Here is a 22,052-nt window from a genome sequence, read left to right on the forward strand (position 1 = left end):
ATAAAAATAAATAATAAACAAATAAATAAATAAGTGTATCAATGAATGAATCAATGAATGAATACATAATAAACGCATGAATACATAAATACATATCAAAATAAAAACTAAATAAAAGAAACTGAACTCCGTTCATCCCATGTACTGTGTATGAAAAATATGCAAATTTTGAATGTAGAACCACCACATTATAGCAATGCACATTTTTCTATTTTGAATCAAGTGTCTGTGTAAGCTCTCAGTCGTACAGGAGTGGTCCATCGATGAGAAGGTTTCTTCAGCCGTCATCTGTCATCGCCTCCTATCCAAGAGACTTCGTCAGCGAACTAAAGTCTGACTGGTTGTATCGGATATATAAATAGGGCCGATACGACCAGTCAGACTTTAAATCAAGTGGTTTTGATAATCAAATGGTGTACATCAATACCCACCTATTTAAAATTGCATTTTCTATGTCGCTCTCTCTTGGTTCTATTTATGATTGATTATATATATATATATATATATATATATATAAAATTGATTTTATTTATTGTATTCTATTTGTGATTGTATTATATTTATGATAGTACCTATGTTTGCCTGTGACTGTAAAGTGTCCTTGAGAGCTTTGAAAGGCGCTTAAAGGACAACCGACATCTCCGGACAAGTTGTGTCCATAACTTGTAAAATGGCTTCAAATGACTTCTACTGAGCGTATTTTACAAAGATTCCACCGCATATAGCTATATTTACGTTTTAATTTATAATTTACGTTTTAAGACTCGCGCTGAATATTCAGGAAGTCTTGTTTTTGAGTTGGTGATGAGTCCGTACGTGACATCACTAAAGGACAGCACTTTACCGTAAAACAGACACATTGTAGCGGTCCTTCCATCACGTCAATGTATTTTACTGTACTTGTTTGGTCTGGGGACCTCGTGTTGTACCCAAAAGCCGCCAGAAGGCCAGAAGAGGGCGTCCAAGCGCCATATAAGTAATTTATCAGCCTGTGGAAATGGAGGTGGCCACAGGAGGTCGCCATTTTGTGCATCTTCTTTTGGGTGAGAGATTTTCCCCCAATGTTGCCTCAAAATGGCACAAATAAACTCTTTAATCGATTGCAAAAATGTATGCTTTCCTCCTCAGAACTATTTGAATCATATTCATCACTGAATGTGGAAAAAGAAAGCATATTCTCTGAATCCGAAGCCATTGTTTTCATTCACTAGCAATGCAAGACGTCTTGGTGTGATGTGGTGGGCGGGACTTTCTGAAAATGCCCAATTCGTAGCTCAATTTTTTTGCAGATTTTGGACACTAAGTCATTTTTATTGGTGTTTTGCATTTCACTAAAAATATCATACTGTGTGTTTTTTGGTATTTTAGAGGCTATAAAACGTTTTTCTGGTGTCAGTTAAAAAACAAAAAAGTGATGTCGGTTGTCCTTTAAAATGTACTGTATTGTTATTATTATTAATACTCAACAGTACATTTGAATGTATTTTTAGGACAAGTTATGTCATAAAAACTCCAGGAAAAAAATAAAATGCATCCTGTCGCATAGCGAAAGGTTTGACTTAGATTGAAGAGAAACGGATTGCTGTGGATGTGAGGGTGATATATCGTTAACTACCTCTCGAGTTGTGTCCAAAAACACAGCACGTAAAATGAACTTGCACGAAGACATTTTTCAGATTCAATCGCAGGTCAGATTAAGATAAATAAAGACGCAAGGAATCTGCTTTCAAGTCTCTTGGGCACAGCAAAAACAAACAAAAAAAACCCAATAACAGTCTTTAATCCTGTTTTTTGAAGAGTTGTTGAGTGAATACTTGTTAACCTGGGCGACCCCCCCCCCCCCCCCCTCCTAAATGGATCTATCTCCTGTTTTTCCCTTTTATTGTCTCGGAAAATGCAATTCATCATAGCAGCCCAGGAGATGGACTGAATGAAATAAAATTTCACCAGGACAATCTGATTCCACTTTTAATTCCCAGATGTAAATTTAGTTTGGTTCTCTGCGGGATTGTTATTTGAAAAGCTTTGACCTTGTTGTAACTGTGTAAAAGCCAGAGTGTTTTCAATTTGCATTACCCTTTTTTTTCCGAAACCCTGCTCCGCCCTGCCTTTTTAACCCTTCATTGATTCTTCCACAATTACCGCATCTGCACATTCAGAAATGGAAGACCATTCCAATCAATTAAAGCGACTGACTCATCTCATTCGGCGCGCTCATTTGTTGCGGCTTTGCCTCTTACTTCAGCCCTCCCAAAAAATTGATTAGCAACTGGTCAAGACGTAAACGACATTTCTGTCACGTTCCGAGGGCGACAGTGGCAGCACACCAGTGACGTGCAGTCAGGGGAGGCAGGTGAGGCTCTGCCTCACCTGTCATCATGGAAATATCAAATGACAAAATAAATTCAACAGTTATATTTATTTAGTGATTTGTACTATAACATTCTTTTCCATTTTTGGATTTTTTTTTTTTTAAATGATGAATTTTCACATTTACCGTTGAAATACTAAGTGGAGACGAGCGGTGAGGCAGCAGTTGGCCGAGCATCACCATGGATTGCGCAATCACTATGCTAACTGTGCTGGCTTGCTCTGCAGTGAGCCCACATTGCTGTCCCTCTGCATATCGCTATTAAATGTGAGTTAAGTGTTCAAAATATTTTAGTATATGAACTAAATGTATACAATTTAGCTGGTGTATATAATGTACAGTCACTGTACATAATAAACACTGTACTACAGTGTTTATTTTATTTTTATCAAAACTGTGTGCATAGGTGAGGCACACAGTTCTCCTGCCTCATGACAGGGGGCACTGGTGATTAGAGATTCTTCTTGCGACTCCTCGGCTGAAGAATAATAGAATTAGCGACAGCAAGCTACAGTAAACAGTTAGCAAGTTAAGTACAACCATCCAGTCATTTTTTCGTGTTGCTTGGCCTTATTTTCAGAATGGTGGATTACATATGTAAATTGAAATTAAAAGAATTTTCTAAACTGGACTTTCAATCGAAGCAGGAGATAATAATTCAAGGAAGACCAACACCAGACTGTATAGCTCACAAATGGTGAAGGATGGATGTAAATCTCCTGCATAGCTTCTCAGCTTTTTGGCCAAGAAGGATCTCATTGAAACTATTCCTGAAGCGACAAAGTTGCTCCAGCTCGTGCTCACTGTTCCAGCTACCACAGCATCGGTGGAGGGTCATTCTCAGCACAAAAGACTGAAAACATACAGGACTGATACAGGACGACTTTCTTGACTCACTCCCAGAGAGAGACTTGGACTTAATTTATAAGTAAATAATAACGTTTTTTTTTATCTTTTTTTCTATGCTACAGTTTGTTTGTATACAGTATACAAAGAGTGCTGACATGACATTTTAAGCAAACACATTAACTGTTGCCAATCAAATGGCGAATAAGCTACTCTGTGGAGTTCATGTTTGTAAATCTGACTGTGATGACGTCAGGGGGAAAATAAAAAGCCACACGAGGGTGCAAAACAGCACACGATCTCGAGAGTAGCAGACTGACGCCATCGCGGCTAATAAATACCTCGAGCGAAGCAAACACTCGTACCGATGGCAGTTCAAGGCACGGGCGAGGCGTTGTATCTTCCGACGGTGGGTGAGTGCCAGCGTCTGGTTTAAATGTCCAAATGTCTGTGATGAGGGAATTGACAGCAGCTGGCGGACGTCGGGAGCGGAGGCTCCGCCCAGCTGTCAACTCGCGCGTGACAGTTGCGGAGTCGACGAATAGACAAGTAGACTGACTAGACTGGACTCTTGTACTGTAAATAAGTCTTGATGCAATACAGCTACATATATCAATATGCCCTTTCTTTGATACTTGCACTATGTACAGTTTTTTTATGAAACATTTTTGCACATTTACAGTATACATCTCAGTCTTCTGACATTTTTACGATGCTTAGAATGTCTTGATTTTTTTATCCTGACACCCCCCACCCCATCCCCTTGCAAATTTCCCCATTGTGGGACGATTAAAGCTTTTCTGATTTTCTGATTCGTTTTAACAATCCGCGATGTGTGACAGACTTCAAGCTCTTGAAGCTCTAGTAGTTGACTGTCATTGGATTGGATTGGAAGTACCTTTATTCGCCTGGCAGTGGAGAAATTGACATTTCAGAGCAAAGTCAAAGTCAAAGTCAGCTTTATTGTCAAATATGCTAATATGCATGACATACAGCACAGATGAAATTATTGTCCTCTGGGACCCAGCGTGCAAGGCATGCAAGGCACTTATAACGTGGCTAAAAAGACATACAATTGACAACAGACAATACATGTAATTTCTGAATGTAAAGTGAAGTAGTGTCGTCTGGAAAGTGAGGTAGTGACATGTGTAAAGTGAGGCAGCAGAGTGATGAAAGGAAGAGGAAAGAAAGAAGTAGAACAAAAAAATAAAGGAGGTGCTGGAAAGGCAGCCACTCGTGCGGCGCCATATTCTGAATCACAATCAGAATAAGAAAATCTTTCGTCGTCCCACAATGAGAAAATTTGCATCTCGATTGTTGGACGTGTAACACTCTAGGTATCTCTTTAGCTAGCTAGTAAGCAAACTAGCTATTTATTTAGCCAGCTCGCAAGCAAATTAGCTATTTATTTAACTTGCTAGCAAGCAAATTAGCTAACTATGTAGCTATCTAGCAAGTAATGACTTGCAAGAGGAAACCGGAACTCCATTGTGGCCCGCCCGCTGCAAAAAAATGACTTTCAATGACTTTCACACCCATGGTTTAACTGAATACAAAATCAATAAAAATAAAGAAGTGATTTTTTTATTTGTTTTGGTACAGTAAATGGAATACGCAGGGTGCTAGATTCATTTAGTGGTAAAAGAAATAATACATACAATTTTTTTTCCGGATTAAGGAATTTCCGTTTGACAGAATTCCTTATGAGAGAAAAGGTATGATAGGCTAGCTAGCTATCTAGCTAGCTACCTAGTGATCTATTTGCTATCTATTGGCTATCTATTAGCTGTCTAGCTAGCTATCTAACCAGCTCTCATTTAGCTATCTAGCTGGGTAGGTAGCTAGCTATTGGCGACTGTCTCCTGTGACTGTAAAGTGACCTTGAGAGATTTGAAAGGTGCTTATAAGTGAAATGTATTATTATTATTATTATTACTATTATTATTATTATTATTATTATTATTGCATCTATTAGCTAGCAAGCTTACTTTCTACATTATTGAGTTACTTCCAAAAGGCACTTATAAATTACATTTATTATTATTAATATAAACAAGCTAGCTAGCAATTAAATATCAGGCTAGCTAGCCATCTACATGTACATTTGAAAGTCAGGTGTGGGTGATTTAATTTCCAGCATTTAATTTCCTACATATCAGCACTCACCACATGAGAAGAAACCACAAGATGTCAACAACCTGGATGAAGCCACACGGACTCGCGAGATGATGGCTCAGATGACAGACAGCCAGTTAACAGCCACCTGGCCTGACGGCAGCTGTGCTCGGCTTGAATACAACCTGTCTGCCAGACAGGAAGCCAGCGGGAAGCTGGAGAGCCGCGGAATGACCGAACACAAGGTGAGGTGACGAATGCTCGGTAAGCATCTTGGCCAGGTGCTTTGTGTCACAGGGTGACCTGTCGAGGCTGATATATTAATACTCTCTTTGACCTTTGTCAGGCTCCTCATTTTCTGTCACAATCCATTTTAAAATGATACCTTTGTGTGGATTTTATATGGATTAGATTTGCAGGACTTTAGTTCCTATCTGTCTGACCTGCTTCAAATCTCCATTCCCTCTCATGCCCTCAGATCCTCATCGTCCCTTCACTTCGATGTGCTTTCTACCTGTCTCACCACGATGGGGTGCAGAGCTTTCAGCCGCTCTGCTCCAAAACTCTGAAATTCACTTCCACCCAACATCCGTAATATTGACTCCTTTCCAACTTTCGAATCCCACCTCAAAACCCATCGGTTTAAAATTGCATTCATGGTGTTTTTTATTGTAAAGTGTCCTTGAGTGTTCTGAAAGGCGCTTAGAAATTAAATGTATTATTATTATTGTTGTGGTTGTTGTTGTTGTTGTTATTATTATTATTATTATTATTATTATTATTATTATTATTATTATTATTATTATTATTATTATTATTATTATTATTATCATCTAGCCCCTCTGCCATTGTCCCACTTTATGTTCTGCCACGAGCATCGACACACAAAAAGTTACGGCAATTAAAGTATTGTAGCATTTCCCCTACTACTAAATATCCCCCATTCATGATTCATGGTACAAAGAGGGTACAGCACGAGCTGACAAATGAATGACTCTCTGTGTCTTTGTTGGCATATTATTTGTTATTTAGTTTTTTTTTTACTTCAAGATGGCGCCGCGAGAGTGGCTGCCTTTCCAGCAGCTCCTGTGTTTTGTTTTTCTACTTATTTCTTTCCTTTCCTCTTTCTATCATAACTTTGCTGCTGTGAAATGCAAATTTCTCCACTGCCAGACAAATAAAGGTACATCCAATCCAAAAGTCAATATTTTGTGGGCCCTGAAATTTAAGTGACAATGACAAAAACCCTCGCACTGTAGTGGACACATTTTTGCACATCATTTTGCAGTGAATGAGTTAATTTGTAAATCATGAATCTCGGTGTAAAAACAAGGCTTTCTCAAAGACAACCGACAATCTGGACAATCTGGAGTTTGCATGTTCTCCCCAGGCCCGCTTGGGTTTTCCCCGGGTACTCCGGGTTCCTCCCACATTACAAAACACGCACGGCAGTCTGAAGGAACACTCCAAATTGGATTAGATTGGATTGGATTGGATATGCCTTTATTAGTCTCACAGTGGAGAAATTTACATTTCACAGCAGCAAAGTGATGAAATGAATGAAAGTAGAAAAACAAAATACTAAACTAATAAATAACTAATAATAAATAATAAATAGTCCTTAGGTGTGAGCGTGGATGCTTGTTTGTTTCAATTTGGTTTGGGATTGGCTGGCAAACCGTTCAAGGTGTCCCCCACCTCCTGCCTCGAGACAGATAGGATCGGCCTCAGCAACCCTTATGAGGATAAAGTGGGACCTTGGCTTACACACTTAATTGGTTCCCAGACAGAGTGTGTAAGGCGAAAAGTGTGTATCCCAAAAATTAATTTCCCATAGGAAAGCATTAAAATGAGAATAATCCGTTCCCAGGTCTCCATAAAATAGAATTTTCAACTAAATAAGCCTTAAAACTACACACAATATACCTTATTCTGTGTATAATAGATGTGCTATTGATGTGTATTCTAATGAAAGATATACACTGCACTGTATGATAGTCATTTCATTTACATCTGTGATGGTCGTTGATGGCTTGATGGAATGGCATTGGAGGTCAGAGGGAATCGCTGTTTGGAAGGAGAGTCACATTCCTTAAGGACTGTAATTAAAGAAATACACTGTACAGTATAACAAAGTTTTATTTACCTTTGTGATGGTCGCTGATGGCTGATGGAAGGAAAGTCACCTTCCATAAGGACTGTTGGTAACTCAATCTCTGGTGTGGCTTCTCTTCTTTGCTTCTTCGGAGACTCTATCATTTTTGCTAACTAAAAACCTCTTAAATTACACCTGTTGCTTTCTGACTTGTAAGTTGACTTGTTACGAAAATGAGGCATCACATTATCATTCATCATGTTGATGATTCTCATAGCCACAGTCTTCTCTGAATGGAACTGTTCATTAAAAGCCTGCACATCATTCCACTCAGCCTACATTGCCTTGATGCTTTCACTTGATGCTGCAGCCATCGCCTCACCCTCGCCCTCAGATGACAACTCCTGAATGGTTTGCTTCTGCTTGTCCTCTTGAAGGCAAATCAAATCCTCTGTGTTGAGGATGATGGTCAGCAACAAGCTCCTCGATCCATGACGAGTAACACAGTGAATCCCTGTACGGCGGTTCAAGTTCTCGAACCATCCGTTGCTGGGTTTAAAATCATCAATAAGCGCCGAACTTCCAGGTTGCCGCATGGCAATATCAGAGTGAATTTGCCATGCTCCCTCGCATATAATTGCTTCATTCACGCTGTCGCCGGATAGCTGCTTTTCGTTAATCCAAATTAACAGACTTTTTTCAGCTTCTTCTATTGCCCGAGACCCTTGCTTTGACAGCACGGAAACACATTTAGCAACACACGCACCTTTAATGGCTTCTTTGTTGCGAAGGATGGTAGCAATTGTGTACTTAGCATATCGCTACTGGGCTGTTAAATCAGACAAACACACACCTCGTTCGTGTTTCTCAATGATCTCATTCTTCTCGACTGTAATTTTGTTTTGTGTCTTCTTCGGCTGAACACGAGCCTGTGGTGGGGTCTTTTTCGGTCCCATAACAGCAAAAGTATCCGTAAAAAATCATTGAAGACGATCGACGTGTGCACTCAGAGAAAGGGGGTGTGGAAAGGTAGCCCGGCTAGGGCGCTGTTCGGTCGTGTGGTTTGGTGTTCTTCCGCCGAAGATTACTCCGCCAGCCATGGTGCGGCGGTGCTCCATGTGTATCCCGAAAAGTAGTGCGTATGCCAAGGCTTAATTTTCATAAATTTAACGTTAGTAAACCGAAGATTTCGGAAGGCAAGGTGTTCATAAACCGACGCCCCACTGTATTTAATTAAAACATTCTCTCTCGACCTTAGTAACAGCGGCGCTAATTGTGTGTTCTGATGTTTTACTTACGGGTAGAGTGAAGGCTGGCGCGAATGGCTGCCGCTGCTCTACCTCACAAAAAAAATCCCTTGTCCTTGAGAGTTTTGAAAGGCGCTTATAAATTAAATCCCTTTTAACAATAAACAAACGACACAATGACTAACAGGTGTGCCACCGCAGGTGGATCTCAACGAAGAGAACCGCCCGAAAAGGATCAGAAACCGGGATACACTAGTACAGTGGTTCTTAATCTTGTTGGAGGCACCAACCCCCACCAGTTTCATATGCTCATTCACCGAACCCTTCTTCCAATGACTGCCTACTAACTGCAGTTGAGACTGAGGGATGGACCTCTGTGGTGGAGGATCCACCGAAACCCTGAGAGCGACTCACCGAACCCCTAGGGTTCGATCGAAACCAGGTTAAGCCACTCGGAACCACTGCACTAGTATTTTATCTAGATTTAAAAGGAATCTGAATATTTATAATAATAATAATAATAATAATAATAATAATAATAATAATAATAATTTCATTTCTAAGCGCCTTTGAAAACTCTCAAGGTCACTTTACCGTCATAGGATGGGTTTTTCTGTGGGTGATCAGCGGCAGCCACACGCGCCAGCGTTCACTAGACCCGGAATAACTCAAATAGATAGAAAGTTAGCTAGCTTGCTAACATATAACTAATAGATAGCTAGCCCGCTAGTTAGATGGCTAAAAGATAGCTAGCCAGGAAGCCACCTAGATAGCGAGCCAGGTAGCCAGCCAGATAGCCAGCTAGATAGCCGAATAGCCAGCTAGATAGCCAACTGGGTAGCCAGCTAACAGATAATAGAATAGAACAGATAGCTAGCTTGCTAGTCAGATAGCTAATAGACAGCCAGCCAGAAAGCCAACTAGAGAGCTAGCCACACTTTCAAATCACAATCCAAGAAAATTCCTCTGTACAGTACGTTGCATATGAAGCATATTTGACGATCAAGTTGACATGACGCATGAAAAATGCAAATTTCCCCATTGTGGGACAATGAAAGACTTTTTCCGATTTTGATTCTGAAAACTATGAAAAAAAGTACAGCGCAGTACATATGCACCTAAAAGCTAGCAACCACTCATTTGACGACAATGAAGTTAACATTTTAGCAAAAGTAAAATAGATAGTTTGAAAGGGCAGTAAAAGAAGCTATTTAAAACATAAAACAGCAAAACCCTTCATGAAATCTCCATGGTGCTGTGAGATTTAATTTGGATCTTGCTTGCAACACACATCTGAGATCGTTACCACACAGGCTTAGTTATGCTGATGAGGTGATACCAGGGCAAATGGGGCAATCAGGTCAGTCGTAGACCATAATCAATCAGGACAATAGAAGTAATCAGTGTAGCCTCAGGAAATGGTCCTCTGCTCCCCTCAACCGTAGAGCAGGGACCTATCATAGCAGAGGTCTGGCACCGCCACCTCTGGACAGTAGGGATATATATAGGGCCAGAGCTACCAGTAAACTTTAGTTCGCTGACGAAGCCTATTGGATGAGAAGCGAAACGTACGACACCTTCAAAGAAGTACAGATGACGCCTGAAGAAACCTTTTCATCCATGAAAAAAGTCGCATTTTAACTTCTAGCAATCAAAATCAAAGATCAACATCCTGTTTTTCACACAACATTCCTCTCCACCAAGTTCACCTTAAGCCCCCCCGAAAAGATGCCCGTTACATTTTCTTCATCCTTAAATCTCATTTGAAAATTCATTTCATTTTAGGGCACCGACACTCCCAAACCAACCATCGCTTTGGAAACAAAAGATTGTTTTGGCAAGACGCTGTGTGCCAAAAGGAGACGCTTTTGCAGGATACGACGTGCCCTTTCTGATGAATATACAGACGTCATCCCCCGTGCCTTCACTCAAAACAAAAAAAGGAGGGTGTGCCAGGTTTGATGTTTCCTTTGTCCTCGAGTACGCTTAGACGGCTCAGAATAAACGGCTTTTTTCTCCCTAAAGGTTTCGACATCATGCGCCACTGAGCAACCGGATTCTGCCTCTTGTATTCACGCTTAGAAGTCGGTGAAATATGCATAGAATCCGGATTAGACATGCAGTTGTCCTTCTTGCTGAATATTTTTTTTATTTTTTTTATTTTAACAAAATATTTGGCCTTTTGGGGGGTCGAGGGAGTCAGTTGGCAACCCGCGGGAACAACCTGAAGTTGGTTTCTCAAGTTGGTAATTGCATCTTTTTTCAACCTTTTGGAGATCGTGTTTCTGTGGCAGCAAGAATTTGAAAACAACAACAAAAATGCACAAACAGTCATCCTTTTATGATTTTTGCACATGACATGGGGAACAATTTCTCTCCCGTCTAACAGGTTAACTCTTAATAATAATAATAATAATAATAATAATAATAATAATAATAATAATAATAATAATACATTTCATTTATAAGCCAGCTCCCTATTAAGAGTCGGCTCCCCATTAAGAGCCGGATCCCTCTTAAAAGACGGCTCCCTATTATGAGCCGGCTCCCTGTTAAGAAATGGCTCCCTATTAAGCAAGTGAAAATGAAATGTATTATTATTATTATTATTATTATTAATTAATCCGATAGCTAGATAGCTAGCTTTCTATCTATTTGAGTTCATTCGGGGTTGACGCATGTGGCTTCCGCTCCTCACCAACAGAAAAACTGTAAACTGTGACTGTAAAGTGACCTTGAGAGTTTTAAAGGTGCTTAGAAATGAAATGTATAATAATAATAATAATAATAATAATAATAATAATAATAATAATAATAATAATAATAACTATTATTATTATTATTATATTTATAAGCGCCTTTCAAAACTCTCAAGGTCACTTTACAGTCATAAGATGGGTTTTTCTGTGGGTGAGCAGCGGCAACCACACGTGCCAGTGTTCACTCAACACAGAAGTAACTCAAATAGATAGTAAACTAGCTCACTAGCGAATAGATAGCTAATATGTAGGTAGATAGATAGCTAGCCAGAGAGATAGCAAATAGAGAGCTAGCTAGAAATCTATATAGCAAATAGAGAGCTAGCTAGCTAGATAGATAGTTGGCCAGCTAGATATCGAATAGAGAGCTTATTTTTATATAATTATATTATCTTCAGTTCATCACAAGCCCCCTTGTCCGTGGCGTGGGGCTGCGGACTATATAAACCCACAAGCCTTCAAATGCCAAATCTTTCTCGCACCTGATTATGTTGCTCTGAAATGACTGTGTTACTATCCCACTGTGTTAAACCTTCAAGAAATTGCCGCATTTGGTCCCATCATGCATTGTTATTATTTTGCAAGAACCTTTTTGTCGCAGTAAATAAAAGGTATCCACAAAGATACACAAACACACACACATTCACACAGATCAACCCCTGTAATAAATCACAGTTCAACCTTGTACTTGAACAAACCCTGCAATCACCGATAATAGTTATTGAGCTTTACAATAATAGCAGCGTCTGTATGTGTGTTCGTGTGTATGTGTGGTAATTCCAAGTACAGTGATACCTCAGCTTACGCTTTAGCTAATGAACGTTTCGCAAGGGAACCAGCTATTAATGAAGTTTCTCGTGTGTCTGCATGCTTCTGTCGCTGTTGCAATATCACAACTTCAAAGATGTACAACCCAGAGCTCCTTGAGACACTTTATGCAAAAAGCTATCAACCCAGCTGAACAGAACACAATTGATGAGGACCAGGTAAAATTATCGCCGAGAAAGCACGGCAACTTCACTCGGATATCGTCAAGAGGCAACCCGGAAGTTCGTCATCCATTGATGATTTCAAGGCTAGCCACAGATGGTTCGAGAACTTTAAGCATCATACAGGGATTCACAGTGCCATTCGTCCTGGTGAGGCAGCCAGTTCTGACGATAAAGCTGCCAAAGCTTACAATGAATCATTTCTCAAGATGGAAGAAGAAGAAGGCTACGTTCCTCAAATAATGTTGTGTGTGATGTAATGTTGATGAAACCGGCCACTCCATTCCACCAAGCCATCAACGACCATCACAAAGTTAAATAAAATGACTGTATAATACAGTACAGTTTCTTTATTTACAATACCATAGCACATTTATTACACATAAAATAAGGTATATTTTTTATAGTTTTAAGGCTTATTTAGTCGAAAATGTTTAATGGGGACGTGGGAACGGATTATTCTTATTTTAATGGTTGCCTATGGGAAATCAATGCTTGGAATACACACTTCGCTTTACACAGACTTACTGGGAACCAATTAAGTTCGTGAACCACGGTATCACCGTATTATTGCGAGTGCACTTTACTGGAAATTCTATGTTGTTCTAAATATTGCAGTTGCCAAATTTCGTTTCATTTTTTTTTATTTGTCGAGTTGTCACTATGAAGTAAAGAGCTTTAGAAGGCTTGGACCTTGATGATAAAATAAGTTGAGTTGGGACAACACATGATGAAACCCAGCCAGACTTTGTGTTGATGATAAAAAATAAAAAAATACAATGCTGGCTGTTTCAAATACTATACATAGATAATTAGGTAAGGCAGAATTGAACCGAGACCTTTTTCATCTGTGTTTATTTACTTTGAGGCAAAAGGGTGCAATGGGAGTAGGTGGAGGGGGGCAGATAAAATGACGCAACTGTAAGAAACACGTCAGTTATGCTTTCTTTTTATTTTATGTGCAAGCATGAGGCTAAAAAAAAATGGTTGTATGTGCCACGAGATATCACAATTTGGCAAGATGAATGAAATGGAAAAATTGGACTGATATTGGTGTAGAAATACATAAAAAAAGGCACATTTTCTAACAAAATCATCACCCTTGCAAAAACAATGTGAATCTTTTTTTTTAATCAAAACTGTTCTTCTGCAGCTCAAGACAAATAAAGCTTATCTTATCATATCATATCTTGTATCTTATCCTATCTCCATTGACGTATAAATCATCAGCTTTCAATGTTCCAGTTCTTCCATTTTTTTTATGTGAATCTGAACCTCCATTTGTATATACGTATATCCTTAAATATTACATTTATTTATGAATTTATTTACTTGTTTAAGGGCGGCCCGGTAGTCGAGTGGTTAGCACACCGGCTTCACAGTGCAGAGGTCGCCGGTTCGCGTCCCGGTCCGGCCTCCCTGTGTGGAGTTTGCATGTTCTCCCCGGACCCGCGTGGGTTTTCTCCGGGTCCTCCGGTTTCCCCCCACACTCCAAAAACATGCATGGCAGGCAGATTGACCACTCCAAATTGTCCCTAGGTGTGAGAGTGACTGTTGTATGTCTTTGTGTGCCCTGCGATTGGCTGGCAACCAATTCAGGGTGTCCCCTGCCTCGTGCCCGAAGCCAGCTGAGATAGGCTCCAGCAACCCCCGCGACCCTAATGAGGAATAAGCGGTACGGAAAATGAGATGAGATTTACTTGTTTATTAGTAATTTATTTATTTATGTTTTTATTTTAAATTCACCAACGAACGAATGATTTGTCCAGAGCCAGCAAGGTCCTTGGTCCTCCTCAACCTGACTTTTAGAGCAACAGTGCCCTCTGTTGTTACCAAAATGTGTGCACGAGTCAGTCTTGTTCACTTTTTTTTCATTTTCAATTAAATTCGTACTTTTGTTACGGCTCCGGATTCACTTCTGTGTGACCTTGTCAATGTCGATGAAATCAATATCGGCACCAAAAACAAGCAAACTGCTTCAAAATAAAAAATACAATAATATAATTTACACTGTCTTTTATTTGCACCAGACCTTTTTTGTAAATTGATAAACACGTGATGAAAAAACAAAATGATTGCAATTGATCAACAACGTGGCTTTGTGTTGTAATTAAACAATTTGGTAATTGTGGCAAAAATCCTGAAAAATCATTTCTTTGTTTTATATTTGTTGGTTTGACCAAAATCATTCAAACACACAATACAATGCAATACATATTGATTTCTATAGCACACCTTCAAACTGAAGCAGGTTAGATAACTCACAAATGTAAGTTTGCAATATTATTAGTTTTTTTAAATTGTTTTAATTTGACATTCCCACTCATTTTTCTTCTCCATGTCTACTTTTATAGTGTTCATCTGGTAGATCCCGTAACTTCTCTGCAGCCTTAAAAAAAGCAAAGTAAAGCACCTTCAGGGACAGACGCTTGAGTACATTTCAATGGTGTATCTTCATTAGAGTCAATCTTTAAAGGCCTGTCGATAAAAAAATATTGCTTTTTTTCACATAAACAAAAAAAAATGATATCTAGAATTCGTTTTACCCTTGCAGGGACAGCGGTAGGCAGCTATTAACATATTTATTTTCTCTTATATAAATTTATCTACATATTACAGTTATACTTCTGTTGCATCCATTCAATTATTTTATTTTATGCTTAAAGGACAACCGACACCACTTTTTTGTTTCCTGACTGACATCACAAAAACGTTTTATAGCATCTAAAATACCCAAAACACACAAGATGATATTTTTAGTCAAATGCAAAACACCAATAAAAATGACTTACAGTGTCCAAAATCTGCAAAAAAATTGACCTGCGAATTGGGCATTTTCAGAAAGTCCTGCCCCCAGTGCCTAAAAATTACTTCAAATTGAACCCGGAAGTGGCCAGTTTCAGAAGGTCCCATCCCCTTGTTTGTGGTGTCACGCCAAGACGTCTTGCCTTGCTCAAGAATCAAAACAATGGGTTCAGATTCGGAGAAGATGCTTTCTTGTTACTCATCCAGCGATAAATAGGATTCAAATAGTTCTGAAGAGGAAAGCATACAGGTTTGCAATCGATTAAAAAATTTATTCCGTGTCATTTTGAGGCATCTGGACAGAAATGTAGCACCCAAAAATGCAGAAGATGGCGACAAAGCTCCGTGGAAATGGGCTGATTTGTCTCCTGGGAATTTTTGTCAGCAAATATCAAATAGTTGTCTCGGTGCAACATACAACGATTCACCATCGCGTTATTTGTGTTTTCCATCAACACGGATCAACACGAAGTTTTCAGACCAAACAAAGTACCGCAAAATGCATTGTGTGTCCTTTCTCGGTCAGGGGCGTGCCTTCCATGAGGTGACGTCATGCATCGTCACCAAATCAAAAACAAGACTTCCTGAATATTCAGCGTGAGTCTTAAAACGTAAAATATAGCTATATGCGGTGGAATCTTTGTAAAATACGCTCAGTAGAAGTCATTTGAAGCGATTTAACAAATTATGGACACAACTTGTCCGGGGGCGTCAGTTGTCCTTTAAAGAAAAAAATGATGTAGGTTATCATTATTTCTGCATGATTTTTTTTAAAAAATAAATAGATAAATAAATAAATTACAATAAAATGGACAATAAATTCAATTAAATTAAGTTAAATGCAATACAAATAATTAAATTCAATTAAAATCAATTAAATTCCATTAAATTACACAACGTTACATTACATTAAATTACATAAAATAAAATAAAATAAAATAAAATCACCTGTTCAGGAGTGAGGTCCCGCTGCTCCATCGCAAGCATCTCATAGCCGACCATGAACTTCTTTACCGTGGCTGAGCGCAGCAGAGGAGGGTAGTAGTGAGCGTGCAGCTGCCAATGGGAGTTATCTTCCATTAAGTAGGGGCCAGTAGGGGCTCCTGTGGAAAACCAAAACCAAAAACAAACAAAAAAACATCCATCAAACACAATAATCAGGGTGCCTGGCTTGAAGGCAAATTAGGAATATTCATTGATCTTTTTTGCCATTCTCACAAGAATATATGATGTGGTGGAATATGAGCTGAAGCAAAAACAAAAAAATGGCATCCATTCGGCCAATTGCTGTCAAGCGACTTTGACATCAGATGTGGTGAGTGATGGGTGAAGTGTCTGTTGTGTAAAAAGGAAATCACATGCTAACTTGGCTTTACATGCAGTACAGACTTGAAAGGGTTAATCCGATCAGCCGGTGAGTGGGTGTGGCTGTGGAGTTAAATGCTGTCTGAACCAGGTGGCTCTTGTTAGCCAAGGGAGACACGCCGCCGGTGAGTCCACATGTTGCATTTCCACGTTCAACCTTTCTGTTGATTTAAACTAAAATAATGTCAAAGTAGTGATTGAAATGATTGTGAATGAGTTGCATTCATATCCTGTGTTTCTATTTGTAGGTTTATGACCTACTTCACTGCTCGTCTACCAAACAAAAAGAACCAATGTATTCAAAACTCAATCAACAATAAATAACGAGAGTGAGTTGAGTTGTATCAGTGTGTCTCTCTGGCATCCCTTTCGGTGGGAAAACGTGGAAACGTAAATTGACCGAACAGTCATAAACCGCCGCTCACTGCACTGGACTGGTGCAGCAGCAGCTTGCTCACCTGAAAGGCACAGCCAACCCAGCCCTGGCCGACCTACAACTCCAGTAACTGACTGGAGCCGACCTGGAACTGCTGGTTAAGCTTAACCCCAAGCAACCAACTGTGCGACCCGGTACAGTAGTCTGTAACTGGGTTTCAGACCTCAAAAACAAATCCAATCAATTCATCTTTTGAAATTCCGGTTGATCTGGGGCAAAGGAGCCAATTGCACCAATAAAGTGGAACAAAGCCCCTCAACGAGGTCCCCACTGGTCAAACAGTCGGCTCTCCAGTCAACAGAAACGGAATTGAGATGGATGACTTGAAAAAACTCACGAGTGCATGATCAAAAGCACAGGCCTCATTCACCAGAAAAGGAAATGCTTTGACGACTTATGTGGCGGCTGGACTCCTGGATCCAAGTGATGTTCCAAATGAATAGAGGAGCTTCAAAATTGACTTCTCGAAAGTTGTTGATGCCGGGCTTGAGTATGCCAACGCCCTAAGAAAATCAGATGATGAAACGGAGTGTCAGGCTGACCGCTGAGTGCGAGGCAAAGTTCTGTGAGGTGAAACGAGCCACTCAAGAAGCCTTTTGGAATGGCTATGGCAATGACATGTGCTCTGCCCAGTCTAAAATCGCTGAGTCTGCAGTTACTCAGGCTGAGGCGGACGAAGTCAGCCCTCAGCAACCAATCAAGGACCGCAGGCTGAGGAATAAAGGCCTACACAGAGAAGTCGCCGAACTCAGTGACATGTTGGGGGAATGGAAGGAGTTGATTCCTGCCTCTAAGGTAGTGGGTCTAAGAATATGCTACCGAACGCTGAGTAAGAGGCTCCTGGCTTTGTCAGATATGCTGGAAGAGGAGGAAAAGGAGGAGCCAAGTGGTGCAACACTGGCCTCCAACTTCGGAGCGGGAATGTCCAGCACAGACACCCTTTCTCTCCCAGAAGAGCCTGCGGAACCAAAGCCTGAACACAACACCAAGAAAGCGCTAACCTCCAACCTTGGAATGGGAATGTCCAACACAACCACCCAGCCTTTCTCACCACAACTCAGCCCCAGAACTGTGCAGCAAGGAGCATTTGATTTCAAGCCTCAAATCAGCCTTGAAAGGGGGCGGCTACCCACTTTCTCCGGTGACATGAGGGACTACTACAGGCGGAAGGCAGAATGGGTGGACCTGCAGCAACTAGGCAAACCACAGGGAGCAGAAGCTGTGAGTAAGTTTCACCTAAGCAGCCTGCATGAGAAGGTAAAAAGGGAACTTGTTCTCTCCAGCTGTGGTTCCGCAGATGACGTGTTCAGACTGCTGGATAACAAGTATGGGAACAAGCAGAAGATTGTCTGGCTAATCACAAATGAAGTCCAGGCCCTCTCTTAATGGCAACAACCCCAGGAAAACCATTGAACTGATTCAGGCTGTGGAAAGAGCGCTTTGCAGCCTTCAGATCCTTGGAGAAGAGGATGCAGTCAAGAATCGGGTGGTCTGCCAGTCTCTGGAGAGCAAGCTTCCCAGCACACTGAAAAAGGAGTGGATTGTGCACAGAACTAACCCTGCTAGCGGATTCTCTCCATCGAACCACTTTGACTGCCTCCTGGACTTTCTAAAGAAACAGGAAGCAATCCTGGAAGAATTGGACCAATTAGAGTCCACCTCCTTAGAAAAAGATGCAGTGGAGAAAAGTTCACCAGTCGTGAAAGTGAAGTAAGCCTCCACTAAATCTGCTGCTGGTCAAAAGGACGATCCGACTAGCTGCACTGTGTGTGGCGACAACGCGCATGCTGGCAGGCTATTTGTGTGCAAAACCTTCAAGGAACAAGACCTTGCTGGAAAAAAGGCTCATCTGAAGAAGATTGGGTCATGCTTCAAATGCTTGCGGCCTCACACCAAGGATGGCAAAGGTTGTACCTCCAAATTCCTCTGCACAAAACCAGTCTGTCGGGAAGCAGGGGTTTCGGACCACAACTATCTCCTCTGTCCCGAGCCACCATCACCAAAAAGAAACAAGTGTGAGAATCAAAGTAGCGAACAAGATGGAGAAAAGAGAATTGGCTTGACCAAGAGGCAGGAGGAGTTTCTGGCGGAACTCACACCAGAACAAAGAGAAAAGTGCAAGAAGGTATTCTCGAACAACGTCTCATCAGCTGTATGCACCAATGCTGGAGATGGACTGAAGGAATACCCAGTCGTGATGATGCTGCTGAAAGCAACAACAAACTCAGGCTGTCTAATTGGCACCCTCATCGACCTCTCTTCTGATACAAACTACATTACTTATGAAGCAGCCAACCGCCTTGGTCTGTCAGGTGAGAACATTAAGCTGATCATCCATGGGGTTGGGGGCATGAGTAAGACAGTTGTGACAAAGAGATATTCCCTCCGCCTGAGGGTGAAAACCCCTAAGGGAAAAGTGGATGAACATAAGATTCTCTGCTATGGACTAAATAACATTGCTGAGGTGAACCAGCCTGTCTCACCCAGGCAATTGCAAAAATTCTTCCCTGACGTTGCCGCTGATGAATTAGTACGGCCAAAGAAAATAGACCTCCTGATCAGTCACCGCGAGGGTCGACTTGTTCCCCAGCCAACCAAGATTGTGGGGGACCTCGTGCTCTGGGATGGCCCACTGGGCAAGACTGTTGGAGGAACCCACCCCAACCTGAATGAGGGTATCGACCTGGCTGTGTACCGCTCGGACACTCACTTTGCAAGGACTATGAGGTCTGCCTCGAAGGCATGTAAAGAGACAGTCTTTGTCCAAGCAGCGGAGGAGAGAGCACTTGCCCAGAGCCTCACAACTACAAACAACGAGGTCCTCGAATGGTTCAAGTGGGACAGCATTGGAGCAGCCTGTAGTCCCTTATGTGGTGGCTGCAAGTGCGGCAAGTGTTCCCCAGGAGGGAAGGAAATGACTCTCAGGGAAGAAAAGGACCTGGAGAAGATAAAGGATTGCCTCACTTACATGTTGGCTGACAAGCACAGTGATTCTCCCCACTGGGACGCAGCGTATCCTTGGAAGGGTGACCCAGCAACACTGCCAGAAAACCGTCAAGCAGTTGAAGCGACCTTCAGGAACACTGAAAGACGTCTGGAGAAGGAACCTGTCTGGAAAGCCGCATACAAAGAACAAATTCATGAAATGGTTGCCAGAGGAGCTGCTGTCAAACTCTCTAATGAGGAAATCAATAGCTGGACCGGACCAACATGGTATGTAAGTCATCTAGTTGCACCTAATCCTCACTCCACGTCAACCCCTGTGAGAATAGTGTGGAACAGCAGCCAAGAGTTCTGAGGGATGAGTCTCAACGATCTCCTGTACAAGGGTCCCGTTGTCCTCAACCCAATACGGGGAGTGCTTCTGAGGTTCAGGAGTGGACAACACGCTGCACTGGGAGATGTGAAAAAAATGTATAACTCAGTGTGGCTGAAGGAAAAGGAAGTCCACCTACACCGCTTCCTCTGGAGAGACCACCCAGAAGATGAAATATAGGTTTTTGCAGTTGTCAGGGTAAACATCGGTGACAAACCAGCTGGTTGTATCGCCCAAGTCGCCATGAGGGAAACCGCCAACTGCCGCGTTCTAACTGAGGATAGCTACATGGATGACATCGTGACATCACATGATGAACCTGAAACCCTGCAAAAAAATCACCAGAGGGGTGGAGGACATTCTGAGAGCGGGGGGTTTCTTCCTTAAGCCATGGGTCCTGTCACACCAAAGTGGGAGGAGTCGTCCACCTGCTGACATCGGGGCCAAAACAACAACTCCCAGGACCTTCGTGCTGCCAAACCAAATAAAGGATGAGGAGAACAAAGCGCTGGGTGTTGGCTACAAACCCGAGACAGCGAAGCTTCGGGTGATAACCTCCATCAACTTCGCCAGGAAAAGAGGGATAGTGGGAATGTGCCAGCATATTATGAGCGATTTGCCACCAGAGCGCTCACAGTGTGCCAATCCATTCAAATACACCACGCTTGATCTCTTCGGTCCTTTCAAAATCAGGGATGCCGTCAAGAAAAGAACCAGAAAGAAGGTCTGGGGCATAGTGTTCTGCTGCATGGCATCAAGAGCAGTTCATGCAGACCTTGTTGAAGACCAATCATCTGAGAGCTTCCTCCAAGCTTACTCTCGTTTCGTAGCCCTGAGAGGCCATCCAAAAAGACTCTGGTCTGACCGAGGAACACATTTCCTTGGAGGTAAACCTGCCTTGAACGAACTGTACAAGCGCCTGGCCAGCCTGCAGGGAGCTTCCATCCAGTACAAAGCCGAGAATGGAACAGAGTGTTCGTGGGAGTTCCACCCGGCTGACGCACCTCATCGCAACAGAGCTGCCGAAGCCGCAGTAAAGCTCTTAAAGAGAGCCCTCATGAGCCTCGGTGGAACAGCAGGCTCATTCACCTGGAGCGAACTCCAAACCCTCTTTTATCAGGCAGCTAACCTAACAAATGAAAGACCAATTGATGCGAGGGCGCAATTACAAGAGGATTCAGTTGGGTACATCACACCCAACAGTCTACTCCTCGGACGGACCGAACAAGGAGGCGATACAGGAGAAATCGACTTGTGTATCCATCCCTGGCGCCGGCTCAGAGCCATTCAGATCAGCGCGGACATGTTCTGGTCAAAATGGCGTGAACTTGCTGGACCAAACCTATTTGTGCGGCCAAGATGGCACCACACGAAGAGGAACGTTGAAGCCGGTGACATTGTGTGGATCGCTGACCAGAACGCTCTACGAGGGCAATTCCGGCTTGGACGGATCCAGGCCGGTTACCCAGACAAGAAAGGACATGTTTGAACAGCAGATGTGAGGATTTGTGCCGGCCTGCCTGCCCCACTGGCAGTCAGGCAACGCAGGAAGGACTTGCCGCTGCAAACAACCGTAATCTTACGGAGAGACGTCAGGAGATTGGTGGTCCTCCTCCCCGTTGAAGACCAGCATGGCCCAGCTAGGCCTGACACTGGTTTCCTTGACTGACATCACTCTAGTTCTGCAGGCACAGCCCCAACGTCA

At 41.9% G+C, this 22,052-nt stretch overlaps 1 protein-coding gene and 2 long non-coding RNA genes across 8 annotated transcripts in view; 1 reads left to right on the plus strand and 2 right to left on the minus strand.

The window, feature by feature from the left end:
* The window catches only part of LOC148884211 (uncharacterized), a 67,875-nt gene extending 64,172 nt beyond the window's left edge, over positions 1-3,703 (minus strand). The window contains exon 1 of the long non-coding RNA XR_016118269.1: positions 3,559-3,703. This is a non-coding gene — a long non-coding RNA (uncharacterized LOC148884211). The remainder of the gene's footprint in view (positions 1-3,558) is intronic.
* Positions 3,010-11,235, plus strand: LOC148884212 (uncharacterized). Its single transcript, XR_016118268.1, has 3 exons — positions 3,010-3,630; positions 5,380-5,580; positions 10,463-11,235. It is a non-coding gene; the product is annotated as an uncharacterized LOC148884212 (long non-coding RNA).
* Positions 11,236-11,603: 368 nt separating this feature from the next.
* Positions 11,604-22,052, minus strand: part of galt (galactose-1-phosphate uridylyltransferase) — a 57,895-nt gene continuing 47,446 nt past the window's right edge. For 2 of the 6 annotated variants that reach the window (XM_089021210.1, XM_089021211.1), the window contains exons 10-11: positions 16,179-16,333; positions 14,821-15,460 (exon numbers count right to left, since the gene is read on the minus strand). In XM_089021210.1, coding sequence (XP_088877336.1) covers positions 15,386-15,460; positions 16,179-16,333 — 230 coding nt within the window. In that variant the 3' untranslated portion in view covers positions 14,821-15,385. The other 4 variants (XR_016118350.1, XR_016118347.1, XM_089021214.1 and 1 more) reach the window with 3 other exon arrangements.

The sequence above is a fragment of the Hippocampus bargibanti genome, linkage group LG18 (assembly GCF_051943395.1).
Source record: "Hippocampus bargibanti isolate YZ-2025 linkage group LG18, ASM5194339v1, whole genome shotgun sequence".
In the NCBI taxonomy this organism is placed as follows: domain Eukaryota; kingdom Metazoa; phylum Chordata; class Actinopteri; order Syngnathiformes; family Syngnathidae; genus Hippocampus; species Hippocampus bargibanti.